This window comes from Limulus polyphemus, unplaced genomic scaffold (genome assembly GCF_000517525.1).
Source record: "Limulus polyphemus unplaced genomic scaffold, Limulus_polyphemus-2.1.2 Scaffold488, whole genome shotgun sequence".
Lineage (NCBI taxonomy): Eukaryota > Metazoa > Arthropoda > Merostomata > Xiphosura > Limulidae > Limulus > Limulus polyphemus.
The window spans coordinates 168,283-182,568 of record NW_013666098.1 but is presented as its reverse complement, the minus strand read 5'-3'; the positions used below and the strand labels follow the sequence as shown (position 1 = coordinate 182,568).

At 32.0% G+C, this 14,286-nt stretch overlaps 1 protein-coding gene across 3 annotated transcripts; it reads left to right on the top strand.

The window, feature by feature from the left end:
* The first annotated feature begins 470 nt into the window (after positions 1–470).
* Positions 471–11,498, top strand: LOC106458576 (alpha-1,3/1,6-mannosyltransferase ALG2-like). Of its 3 annotated transcripts, XM_022384842.1 has the most exons (5): positions 514–579; positions 1,106–1,172; positions 5,318–5,858; positions 9,060–9,260; positions 10,724–11,498. In XM_022384842.1, the coding sequence occupies exons 3-5, from the start codon at positions 5,366–5,368 to the stop codon at positions 11,221–11,223; spliced, it is 1,194 nt and encodes a 397-aa protein (XP_022240550.1). In that variant the 5' UTR covers positions 514–579; positions 1,106–1,172; positions 5,318–5,365; the 3' UTR covers positions 11,224–11,498. The 3 variants fall into 3 exon arrangements, with proteins under 3 accessions (XP_013773548.1, XP_022240550.1, XP_022240551.1); XM_013918094.2 differs by lacking the exon at positions 1,106–1,172 and having other exon boundaries at positions 471–579; XM_022384843.1 differs by lacking the exons at positions 514–579; positions 1,106–1,172 and adding an exon at positions 601–723.
* Positions 11,499–14,286: the final 2,788 nt, after the last annotated feature.

Genomic DNA, 14,286 nt, shown 5'->3' with positions numbered 1-14,286 from the left:
AGTGGCGTTGTCCTGGTCTTTCGTATCCCCAACAACTTCCAACATTCATGGAACACAGCTGATTCAAAGTTACGGCCTTGATTCGAATGCAGTTTGTATGGCATATCAAATCTGAAGAAGAAATCACTAATAGCCGAAGCTACAGTTGTAGCTTCCTGATTTGGTATTGCATATGCCTCAGGCCAATTGGGGAAATAATCCATCACCACACAAAATGGTGGTCCCAGTTTGCTTATTTTTACCGTAAATTTGCTTAGAGTTTTTAAAAACAAAAACCATCAGCGGATTTATTTGGAGAAAGATATAAGGTGAAGAAGTTGCAAAACTTGAATTCAACAACCTTAGCAGCAGCATTAAGTAACTGTTTATGTTAAAACTGAGGCTATAACTGCAATTACTCTAAATGTATAATGAAACAGCAATGAAGAATATGTAAGTAAAAAAAAAAAGTTTAAAAGTTTTTACAAATGGTCCCTGTTTTTACTGAAATGGAATGAGTTTTGTACTGCATCATATATCGAATTATGTATATTAAAATAGTATTAGTAGTGTTATTAATGATTGTCTTATAACTACATGGTAAAGTGTTTATAGTGCTACTTATTATTTTCTAAATTAAATTCTTATTGAGTAAAGTTGTATCTTGAAATAGACACTCGTTATTTTTTGTATGAAATCGGAAACATGATAGTATTAGTAACCGTTGCTAAACTTAAAGTACCGGTGCGTATCGCTGTACACGTAGACTGTACAGTGGGGTGTATATGATAATATTAATATATTGCATCGTATTGTTAATCATCGTTATTCATTAACTTAAACATTAATTCACTTTATGTTTTTACCTGCAACTGTTAAAAAAGTGAAATTAATTACAATACCGATAGTATTTTCCTCTTTTGTTTTTGTGTGTAAGTTGTAAAAAAATATTGGGGACCGTATAGCCTATATAATATAGTATAGGTGTAACTGTACATTGTAAGCTAGTTACACTGTAATTATTGTAATCAAGAAAGACGTGTAACTCGTAAGTAATTTGGTGTATAAATAACATTGGAAAATGTCGATAATTCTAAAGTTAAATTCAGTGTAACTGTTTTGTTAGTGAACACGATGCTTCAACACTACTGAAGTGAAACAGATACTGAGATAGCCTTCTCTGAGTGTAACTTGTAAGTGTAATTGAATTGTGTTCTAACATTATTAAACACGTATCTGTGAAGATGTAGCCTAGACCTAGCTATGTTATTCTTCATCAGAAGTTTTAAACTTGAAGTTTGGGAGAAAAGATTCTAGTTGCAAAAGAATATATAGCCATAATTTAAAACGAGTATAAATATTTGAATAAGACATGGTTTTCTATCAATATGTTGTATATAGATAGAAAATAAATTGTTTTAATACAGCTATAATTAAAATATATTTAAGAAAGAAGCTAATACAATTGTTGTTTTTGCTTCTAATTATGTTGATTTGGTACATCTTTCTCTTTCATCAGAGAACATTGCTGAATAAGGTAAAGATAAAAAAAAAAAGCAGTAAGATTTGTACAAGTGATCTTAATTAAAAGTATTTTTAGTTTATTGTTAAGAAATTGTAATTTGTTTAATGCATAACAGATTTTTTGTCATATTAAAAATGGTAATACATGTAAGTAGACTTCATTCAAGAAAAAAAAAATCATGAACATGTGCGAGTCAGAATGATAACTGTCAATAAGATAATTTTTTTTTTGCCCTGGTAATGTTTATGCATTTTTTACTTCACAAGTTACCTTAGTTTATGCTAAGTTTTATACATTTTCACTGTCAAACTTTACTGACCACCAGAAATGTTGCAAATGAAAAAATATTTTAAATACTTTGCTTAAAAACAGTTCCATTTGAAAATTCCAAAATATCTCAAAAACAACTGACAGCAGTTGTGAAGATTTACATAATTACCAAATATTTCTTTAGAGGGATTATTTTACAGAGACAGGTAAAGGTCTCTTGAGAAAAGAAAGATAGGTGACCTTATTGAGGTTTACAAGATTATTTGTGGGATTGATGAGATAAAGGCTTCTGATTTCTTTGTGCTATATTCTGAAGGTAAGAGTAAACATCTTTATGATTTGGAAAAAAAAAACATGCTAGTGTCAAGTTTAACAGGCAAAATAATGAAGAACCAAATGTTCCTTTGTAGAACTGGGAAGTTAGTGGAACTTAATGACAGATTAATCATTGGGCTCATTAATCAGTTACATATAATTAATTATTCTCGCATGAAGCTTGGACAGTTGGAATAATCAAAATAGTAATATTACTTGATTATTTTTGTGACATTAATTAACGTAATCATACTTTTGATTAATTTATTACTTTATGTGACACTAATCAGTGTAAATTATGCTTGTAGATAATTAGTTATCTCGATTTAACCCTCTAACTCAAGTCCCTTGTCCATATGTTATGATAAGTAAAAGTTGCAGCTAAATACAAGAGAAATTCTGTATAAGTAACATAGCAGTTTTGAACAGTGAAAAGCAGTAACCCTTGAGCAGTGATCAACTAATTGCAGTAATTTTTTGTTCTACAACCACTAGATTCCAACACTTAACAAACAAGAGACCTAAACTGTAGTCTTGTAACTTACTGGCTCTTTCCTGAGCCTCCACTCTTTGTAGGTTTTATTATATTAGCAGTCATTAGAAATTAAACAGAATCTGAAAGCTGGTCACTGATTTTTATATTCCATCTTATGTGTTTCTCAGGTAACACGAAGTGTAGTTTATTTATCAAACTTTGTTATGTGTTAGAGAACAGTAATAAAAACCTAAGGAAAATTAAGATATGCCTTGGTATCATAAATGCCAAACCATTTGTCAAGTTGATGAGACAAGAAAAGTTCCCCTCCATATCTATGCTGGGTAGTGTTTATTATTGTATAATCTCCAGATAAACCTTAACATCTTATCAACACCAGATGTTAAATGTCTGTATTTGCTAAAAACATTGTCTTCAATAATTTGAATAATTACTTGCAGCAAAGTGTAAAAACAACTTACTGAAAGTTAATAATATAAGCCTCTTATTTATTCAGCCTCAAGATATACTCTGTTCAGAGCAAATACATTTTACCATCTTGCAATTAACATACAGACAACAAAGGATCATTTGATATATCAACACTGTCTTCGTACATCCACCCTTGGGAAAAGTAAAAATTCAAACCCACCTTTTATTTTTGGGAAATCATTGATTCATTCATTTAAACTTTTGTAAATTGCTAACTTCCATTACTGCTGGTGGCAAGTAATTCAATAAACCAGTCACAATGTCTCATAATTTAGATTGTATTTACTACAGTCAGGCATATTTTCTCCAAATTTTGAACTTGTGTCTTCGCATCTTATATTCAGGAAATAGCACATAGAAATCAGAGGCCTTTATCCTATTGATTCCCAGAATAAACTTGTAAGCTTCTAGGAAATTACCCCTTTCCCTTCTCAAGAGAAATAAATTAAGATTTCTTATCTCTATAAGACAACCCTAGCTTTTCTGGAATCATCTTAGTTAACCCTTCAATTTTTTCCAATAAGTCAGTACCCTTCCTTAGATCAGAAGACCAAAACTGTACACAGTCTTCCAAGTGAGGTCTGATTAATGATTTTTATAGAGCTATTACTTCTTTTTACACAACAAGCAGAAGTTCTGTGTCATATCTTTGAAGAAACATCTTGAAAGGTTTAAATTGTTTATTTATGGCAAACAAGATTTCTGTTGGTGATTTTCACAATATTTTCTGTTTATGGTACCTAGTAAATATAACTGATTTTCACCCAAGATGCAACTAGCAAGATGTCAAAAGAAAAACAAACTGCACATTATATTTAGTTATAATGTATTATTCCAAGCTAGTACAATGCTTACCCTGATAATTTTTAATTTATAGCTACAGACGTTTGGACCAAAATGTAATAGCCAATCCAAGCATGTAATTTAAATGTGAAATCAACAAATAATTAAAAACTACAGAAAGTATACATCAAAACAGTTAATGAATTCTTCTTGTGAAAAAAGTGTAACAAATGTATGTTAATTTCAATATTTTAATTTATTGTCCTTTTATAGAAGACAAACAGTGTAATTTGGTTAACAGAATTATAAGTACTTATAAGTACTATCAAATGTACATTTTATTATTATAAATGTACATTTTAATAATTAAAGTATATTTTCTTCTCAAGGGTCTTAGCATGATCTTGTGGTTAAGATGTTCGACTCATAAGCTGCAGGTATTAATCCCATTAGATGCTCACCCTTTCTGTAATTGAGGGGTTATAATGTGACAGTCAATCCCATTTATCATTGGTAAAGAGCAGCCAAGGATTTGGATGGTGTTGACTGTCTGCCTTCCCTCTAGTCTGTCACTTCTACATTTGGGATGGCTAGTGCAGATAGATATCAACAAACATTTTCCCTTTAAACATATGAAAAGCCTTATGTTTGAAATAAAAACTTTGTTGCCAGTTTTACAATTTGCCAAGTAAATTTTTTGTAACTATAAGATTTGGACTTGGACTTACCTTTTTTCACTGCTGAAGCCAAAAGCATAAAGATTTCCGATTTTGTTACCAGTTTTCAACAGTGATAGTTTGTGTATAGATCACCCCATTATGTCCAAAATTGGAAATTTGATTTTTTTTATATATCATGTTCTGATCAGAAGTTAATATTAATTTTGTATTTATAACTTTGTTGTTTATGGTAATTAAACTAATAATTTCCTTGACTGTTTACAGAAAAACTAACAATTAATGCTTCTTGACATACAACATTCTTTTTATGAAACTTAGACACTTATTGATCAGTTCACCAACTAACTTGATGTTACAACTTGATTGACTGAATGAATGATCAGTAGCTTGTTTATTCAATACTCCTTGATAACAATAGCAGTAATTATGGTTATCACAACAAAAGTATTAAACTGTGATTAATCCAATAATTAGACATCAAGTAACTGGTGGAATTTGCAGCTGTGTAATGACTCTTGTTTCTTACATATACAGTGATAAATATTATTGAGTATAAGACCAACAACAATAGAATTAAATATCAAGTTTCAAGCTAGATATGTGAATTTCTTTTTTCAAAAATAAATCAATCCTTTTTTTAAAAAAAATAATCACCAAAGTCATAAAATAATCACAAATGTCAAAAGTGTCGACTGACAGGGAAGTAATGCTTTTAATAGATTGTACTTTGAGAGGTTTTTTGAATTTTTCATACTTTACTTATACTGTAATATAATAAATATGTTTTTATTTGTACAGAGATCTCTTATAGTGTTTTATTGTTAAACAACTACCGAAGAAGGTAGAATGAAGATTGTGTTTCTCCATCCTGATTTGGGTATTGGTGGAGCTGAAAGACTCGTAGTAGATGCAGCATTAGCTCTGAAGTCCCAAGATCATGAAGTCAGTTTTGTCACTGCTCATCATCATCCCAGTCATTGTTTTCAGGAAACTAAAGATGGAACTTTCACTGTGACGGTAGTTGGAGATTGGATGCCTCGGAGTTTGTTTGGCGCATGCTATGCTTTGTGTGCATATGTTCGAATGATAGTGGCAGCTTTTTACCTGGTGTTTTGTAGTGGCTTAAATCCTGATGTTATTTTTTGTGATCAGATTTCAGTTTGTATCCCTGTCCTTAAACTAAGTAAGGCAAAGATTGTCTTTTATTGCCACTTTCCTGATCAGTTGCTGAGCCAGAGACAAGGTTGGTTGAAGAAACTCTACAGGGCTCCACTGGATTGGTTAGAAGAATGGACTACAGGAATGGCACAAACTGTGTTGGTCAATAGTAAGTTTACAGGTAAAAACTTAACTGGAATTTTCAAATTTTCTTTTTCCAGTGTATTAACTATCTTCTACTTGCCTTGCTTGAAAGAGTGGGAAAGTACTGTCACTTGAGAGTACTTGAATATAACAAAATAGAAAATTAGAACTCAACCAGGGAGGTAGTGCATATGTGTGCGTCATATAATTTTTTACGAAGACAATATTCTAATACAATTGGAAATTGACTTGGTATAATCAATTACCTGTCATCATCAGTTAGTGACACATTAAATAATTGATTAATCAAAGTACAATTAAACTTATTAAAGTCATGAAAATAATCAACCAATTACTTCTGCCACTGAAAGTGGAAGGAGGTTGTTTTCACCCATGTGTGTGTTTAGCAGCAAGATTTCTCAAAAACAACTGAATGGATTTGGTCAAAAGTTTGTATACCTTTGGACTATGACCCAACCTAGAAGTGCTTAGTTTTTGGAGGGTCAAGGTCACAAAAATCTAAAAAATCCTTATCTGTTAATATGGGGGACCAATTTTACACAGAAATGATTGGATTTTGATGAAACTTGGTGGACATATGTAGAATATTATTCTTCATTGTTTTGCCAAAAATAGTTTGTGTCTGTTGATAATGACAGATATGTGGACATATTTTCGTCTTTTTTTGAGAGCCAAATATGATCAATGCTCTACTGAGTGCCCCTCTAGTTATAATTAAAATTTTCAATTATTCCAACATCTAAGTAACTGAAACATCACCATTATGATTTCTCATCATTACTTTTGATTAATTCAAGGTGGTTCAGTTTAATAAGTTAGGGTCACAACTCATGAAAATAATCAACTGATTGGAAGAAAAAGTTTGTAAACTCTATGAAAATCACATTTTCAAGAGAAACTTAGTTAAGAGATTTTAATCTCTTTCTATACGATAGCATTTCCATCTCTAGAATCATTCTAGTAGCCTTCCTACAAAGTCTTTTCAATAAGTCAGTATCCTTTCTTAGATAAGGAGACCAAAACTGAATTTGATATTGTGAGGCCTAACTAATGGTTTGTAAATTAAAGAGTGGCTGGAAATAAAGTCAGAGAAGAAAAAGTCACAAATTTTGTAATACCCAAACATAATGTAAAGTAATAAAACAAAAATAATTTTAAGTTGATTATTTATTGCAATAATAGCATGATGCATGATATGTAACATTACAACTTTTCAGGCATATATGATGTCAGTCATCACATGAATGAATGGAATAATTCAATAATCTAACTTCTATGAAATTAAAAAATATAAACAAATTTTCAAATTGTGATTTTTTCCCCTACATTTGTAATAAATAAATAATTACCACTTTTGATGTGTAACTGGTATGTGACATGTGTTTATAAATATATGCTAAATTTCTATTAGCTTTACCACTAGTAGCTTGATGGGAAGGCCTTTGTTTTTTTTCAGTCGTGCTACTGAGCAGATTCTCTTCTTTATTTACCTTGTGATCTAAATTATGATAATACAAACACTTTACCTTAAACGTATTGTAATTAAAAGTCACTTGCCAAATATTTTGTACAACTCTGTTATTAATACTTACTCTTAATTCTGATTTGTAAGTGATTTAAATAGAATTGATTACATTTACAATCCACTTACTGGTTCGTACGTTAACAGTTGTTGTTCAGGAAGTTAAAGGTATTAATAATGTCTCAGCTAGCCTGATATTAGATGAAAGGTTTCTTTGGAACTGGGTATGACAGATGTAATGTGCTTGACATATGATATGAAGTAAAAGTCAGAAAAAACACACTTTTATTCTCAGGTAATAATAAAAATTAAATATTTTATTCAATGTTTCACAATTTCAGCTTTGTCAGTGCCAGTGGTACAAACCTTGATGGTAAAACATTGATGGAAATATAAGGTTTCTTTTGTTACTATTATCTGGAGAGTAAAGGTAATTTTTCTTATAATTTTATTGCCAACATGTTGAAGTCTCTACAGTATGCGTTATAAATTCTAAAATGCAACATAGTGATGTAACATTTTTCTTTGCTTTCACTCATGTATTCATAGAATTACCAATTGATCCAACTCATTGTTTGGTATCCATTATCCTCAGTACAACTAGAAATACCCAAAGCTTTAATGTCATCCACATATTTTACTGATTTTATCCCTTTGAATATCATTAATGTAAATAAGAAAAAGCAAATCTCTAAGCACTGACCCCTAAAACACACTACTAGTAATAAAGGTTCAGTGTGACTAGTGTCCATTAATAACTTTTTGCCACCCTTCAGTCTGTTTATTAGCATTTTGTCAACTCCCATTAATGTGATTATCTTAGCTAATATTTTGTATGGTGCCTTTTCAAAAGTTGTTTTTAAAATACAGTTCACACCCTTTTCATCTTCTACATATTGATTAATGCCATAAAAAAAAAAGCTAAGACTTTCCTTCTAATGAGTCCATGTTGAGTTTCTTTTATGATATATTTATTAAATTATTTTTAAAGCTTTTATGAGACTCTAGAATTTTAACAATATAAAAGTAAAATTAACTGGCCTATAATTTCCATGGCAACTTCTTATCACCTCTCCCCTTTAAAAATAGGAGTAATGTTTGCAGCTTTCCAAATTTCAGGAACATGTCCACTGTTCGTTGACCTATCAAAAATGATGGAGCCTTGCTTAACCTTCTTTAAAACTCTGGGGAGAATGTTGTCTGGTCCTGTTCCTTTATCAATTTTCAATCTTTTTACTTACCATCTGCATGATTCAATTTAATTCCAATATTTCCTGTAAAATGTGAGGAATATTGCTAACATTAACTCTCATAGAAAAAGAAGAGAACACTTATAATCTCAGCCATCTCATACTCTTTGTCAAAAACATTGCTGCCAGTATCTTTTAAAGGTTAAATCCTCTCTTTAGCATTTCACTCATCTTTAAAGTACTTTCCAAAAACTTTGCTATTTGTTTTAACATTTTGTGCCAGACAATTTTCATAAGTTTTTTTTTTTGATTTTCCAGAAGTTCTGTAAGTTTTCCATCGTGCCCTTCAGTTTAAACTTAGTGTTTATTTTTCATCTTATTCAAGCTATTCCTAGTGGTGTCCCAGTTGTGTACTATTTTGTTTAGTATAATAATGATACACTGATCTGATGCTACAGAATACTAGTGGACTTCACTTCAATAAATAGTGCTTGTGTTTTGCTAGCTGAAGTATTTCGCCAGACATTTCAAAGCCTCCAGAATGTTCAGCTTCAAGTTCTCTACCCATCACTGAATTTTTCAGCATTTGACTGTCCACTTGAAGGTGACCTAACTGACCTTAACTTGAAGGGTGTCAACTGGGTGTTTTTGTCAATTAACCGATATGAAAGGAAAAAGAATCTTGGGCTAGCCATTCAAGCTTTAGGTAGTAATGTTTTTAACTAAATCATTAGTTAATGTTTCTTTCTGTACATATGTTTGACTATTATTATTAGACCTAATGTTAAGTAATATTTGACTATTGTTGGGCCTAATTGTTTAGGTAACATTTGACTGTTATTGTTGGGCCTCATTTTTAAGGTAACATGTACAGTAAGATTTGGACCTATTTTGTTGATTATACTATAATAATATATAAGATTTATATTTTTTAATTAAAATTTTAAATGCAATTCTGAACTGGAAATTTATTCAAATTTCTAAAGCTAGTAATAAGAGGGTTTTCCATGGTGAGAAATGTAATGCTGTAAGAATATCTTATGTTATAGTGCATACAAGCTGAGGTGTCTGTCCTTTGTCCGGGTTATGAACTTAAAAAAAATGTGTGGGTGGATGCTATGATAAATAACACAAAAATCCTAACTTTCACACAATGTATTTATAACATAACATGTGATTACAGTACTTATTATAACCTCACCAGAAGTTTTCTATAAGGTTTAAAAACTCAATATGTATATACATGTACTTACAACATGGTATACACTGTGTGATGGTCAGGGTGACTTTGTATTAAGAGATAATGGCAAAAATAGTGGCAGTAGGGGTGCTTTCTGTTACCCGCTTTCAACACTCAACTCTTAATGTCCTTCCACAGTGTTTCACATTATTAATTAATATACAGTTAATGGCCACAGAAGTGTCTTACTGGACAAAGTTGAAAGGTCATGGGTCAAAGTAGGAAGTTGGTATAACTCAAAAAACTGCTCTTCATGTCAGCGTTATGGTGGCTGTTGGATTAGAAACTTCAGCTGAGTTTGTGTATTATTGCAGTTTTTTTCATTGCATTCTTTTGTAGAGTGTGCTAGCACACTCTCTCAGATATATATAAGATGTTTGTGTGCCCTCCTCCTACATTTTGTATATGTTGTTATAGAAAATTTAATATTTTTTGTGTAATGGTGTGGAATCATACATGAATGTAGTTAAAATTAACTTATGCCAAAGATAAATAAATACTCAATAACAGCAATAATGGGGTGCTGGAGGGGTTGTTAAACCCATTTTAACATGTCCCTTATTCCAAGATATCCCACAAAGTTTAGTTGAGATTGGCCCAGTGACCTAGGAGTAGTCAGATAATGGAAAACAGACTTTATATATTTATGAAACTTTTGTAGGATGTTTGATATGTCTGTTAGTAGAACATTTTTACAGGCTATCTAAGATGTTTATAATTGACTCATTTCATCAACAATAGACCACAATTTTATAAATTCAAGCAACTTTGATTTGTGTTGGATGTTGCTCGGGTCATAAGGTATAAATTATTTTGTAGTGGGGCTAAACTGAATACATTTTGTAGTGTGTTAAAATTATTGTGCAGTTTAGTATTTTGATATTAGATTAAAGAACACAAACTTATAAGATCTTTGTTTTTGTTAACAGGTAAACTTCGGAGCATTTTGACACCTGATGTGGGAAAACAGGTGCATCTCATCATGGCTGGTGGGTATGACGATCGAGTGAAGGAAAATCTTGAGGTTTTTATGGAACTGCAGCAATTAGGAGAGGACTTAGGACTTACAGAATCTCTTAGTTTCTTAAAATCACCTTCAGATAAACTAAAGCACTTATTACTTCACAGTTGTACAGCTGTTCTTTACACTCCAGAAAATGAACACTTTGGAATAGTTCCATTGGAGGCAATGTACATGTCAAGACCTGTGATTGCAGCCAATAGCGGAGGACCTCTAGAGACTGTCATTGATGGTGAAACAGGATTTTTGTGTCCACCCCATCCTGAAAACTTTGCAACAGCCATGGAAAAGTATGTAAAAGATCGCAGTTTAGCAAGAGAAATGGGCGAAAATGGGAAAAATCATGTCAGACAACACTTTTCATTCCAGCATTTTGTGGAACAACTTTCTAGAGCTGTATCGAAATAAGAATCAAGAAAAAAAAGTACTATACATTTTCCAAGCTCTGTTGAAATACAGATGATCTTACTGTACTTGGTTGTTTCTGTATTAATAGCAAATGTAATTTTGAATTATATAGAATCAGAAAATAACTCATACTTCACATTAATCACTTTTATTTTTAAAGGTATGTGTAAACCGTAAGAACTGCAACTTTATAGGCTTTCTACTGTGTATGTATATATAGCTTAACAACTTTTGCAGAAAGTAATAAATTAAAAATAAAATAAGTGGAGTTTTAATTACCCTGTAAATTCATCATGCACATAATCACAACCCATGGATTATTTGCAGAGTGGGAGCAATCTATCTATAAAGACTAACCAACAGGTAAAAAAGGATATATCAACTAATTAATAAGAGAACTAGGCTATTTTGGCTTGTTTATGTAACAATGGAGCAAACCAAGTTCATTTGTGGAAATGGGCACTACAATGAACAAGACCTGGTTTGAGGATCTGAAACGCATGAACAATAGATCTGTTTTTCTGACCCACCCCATCTTTTTAAAGTGATTGGTAATTGGCTGCGAGATACAGGGTTTCAACTAACTTATCAGTTCAGAGTCTTTGAAAACTTAAAACTGAATGAACATGAGGTTAAAATCTGTCACTAACTGACTGACAGGCAAAATATATATATTGTGAAAAACTTAGCATCAAAATGTTAGATTGGCTGCAGAGTTGTTGTCTCATATATCTGCAACTGTTCTTCGGCGTGACAAACTTGGTTCAGATTTTAACTAGGATAATTATATCAAGATCATCAATGATTTGATGAACACTTGGATAATAATCCAAAAGTGGCTTTCTTGATGAGGAAAATTGTAACAAAATGTATGATCCAATTAAATCAGTGAGGTGCTGTGGAAAAAGTATCCAGTGTTTTCAAAAAGCACTTGTAACCATCGGACCACTACAGTTCCTGTTAACAGATGTCAAGAAAAGTGTATGTGGTATATTTTAAACCTCACGTGCAACCAAGATGTACTGGAGAATATTTTCTATAATTGCCTACAAGAGGAGGAATAAATGATCATCCAACTTCATTTAATGCACTGTACAAGCAAATAATTATCATTCTAGGAAACAGTCCAGGACTGGTGCTAGGTAGCACAAACTGTGCAACATCAGATAATGATGATTATGTTACTGCAAAACGTATTAAGAATTTGTGAACCCAAGCCCACCATCACATATAATTCAAATAGTCTGGTAACAGCAATTGATGATACACTCAACAATATGGCAAAAGAAAATATGCCAAACAGAGAAATCTGTTATAACTCTTCAATATTTACTGAAATAGAATTCGGTGGTGTGTAATATTTAGTTTGAGAGTTTCGAAGAAACACAAAGATGCACATCAAAAATTCAGGGACCATGTTTACAAGACAGAGTCAAAGGATCACAATTATTCCTTGACATCGTGGGAACAATAACTTTCCTATGGCAGACATACTAAATTTCCGCACGAATGACTGGAATCAACGGAAAAACTGAACACAGCCTTTACTTGACATCGTGCGATAGCTAGAAACGTAAAAACTGAACACAGCCTTTATTTGACATCACGGAACAGACAGAAACGTAAAAACTGAATACGGCCTTTACTTCACATCATGTGACAGAGAGAAACATAAAACTGAATTCGGCCTTTACTTCACGTCATGTGACAGACAGAAACATAAAACTAAACACAGTCTTTACTTGACATCACGGAACAGATAGAAACGTAAAAACTGAACACAAACTTTTCTCGGCATCACGGAACAGACAAAAAAACTGAATACAGCCTTTACTTGACATCGTGTGACAGACAGAAGCGTAAAAACTGAATACAGCCTTTAATCGGCATCACGGAACAGACAGAAACGTAAAAACTGAACACAGACTTTACTCATCATCATGGAGTAGGTAGAAACGTAAAAACTTAAGCATTGGGAGTTTTGATGAAAGAGGTAATTGTTTGGAAAGCGTATGTTAACTGCATCTTTCTGAAAGAATTTTTAACAAAATTTTTGAAAAATGCCAAGGCTTAAGTCTTCGTAATTTTGTGGAAAATAACTTTTATTGAAACACGCAGAAAAGTGCGTAATTTAATCCAAAATTAAATGTGAAGTCTCAGAGTACGTATATTTCTTAGGAAAAAAAAATCACCAAGCTTGAACATTAGGAGTATAACTAGCGAATTCGTAGGCGTATGGTCCACATTTACTGCTATAATGCAAATTTAATTTATTTAACCAAGTTACGAACGGTAATTAGTAGGCCTACTATTTATGAGCTTTAATGTAAAACAATGCCGCTTTTGGGGAATCCCCGTAAAAGTGTTTTCGCGAAATACCAGTGTTCCATAATAGGATGGGTGAAAAGTTTACCTTTGTGCATACCTCGGGGCCAAGATGATTCGTTTGGCACCATTTTGAAGTCGGTAGGACCAGAGGTTTAGGAGGAGTTACGTGACATACACACACATAGTGAATTTTATTATACAGATGAAAACTCTTGCGAAGTTTAAACAGGAGTTTTCTCCTATTCAGGATGAAAAGTGAATTTAAATTTGGAAAAAGCGTACCGAACTATTATAATTAGCAATATTTATTTAAAACTAATCTTAACGTGGTTTATCTTTTCTTGAAAATTAAAGTAAAATCGAAGTCATACGGAATTTCCACGTCATATTACGATTAAGCTTCGGGAGTTTGATGAAAGTAAGTTTTTTTTTTTGTTTAAAGCATACATTAAGTGCATCTTTCAACAGAACAACACGAAAAAGAATTTTGAAAACTACCAAGGGTTACGCCTTGGTTATTTCGATGTAAAATTACTTTTTGAAAACGTAAAAAACGTGCGTATTTTGATGCAAAATAAATTGTGAAATCTCAGATTCTTTATACTTTTTAAAAAATCACCAAGCCTTGTATCGTAGGAGTAAAATGAAGAGAAAAATGTATATATATACACAGCGTGGCCACAAGTAAATAGACACCACCTTTTCAGAAAAAATGAAAATTTTCAGTCATATTCA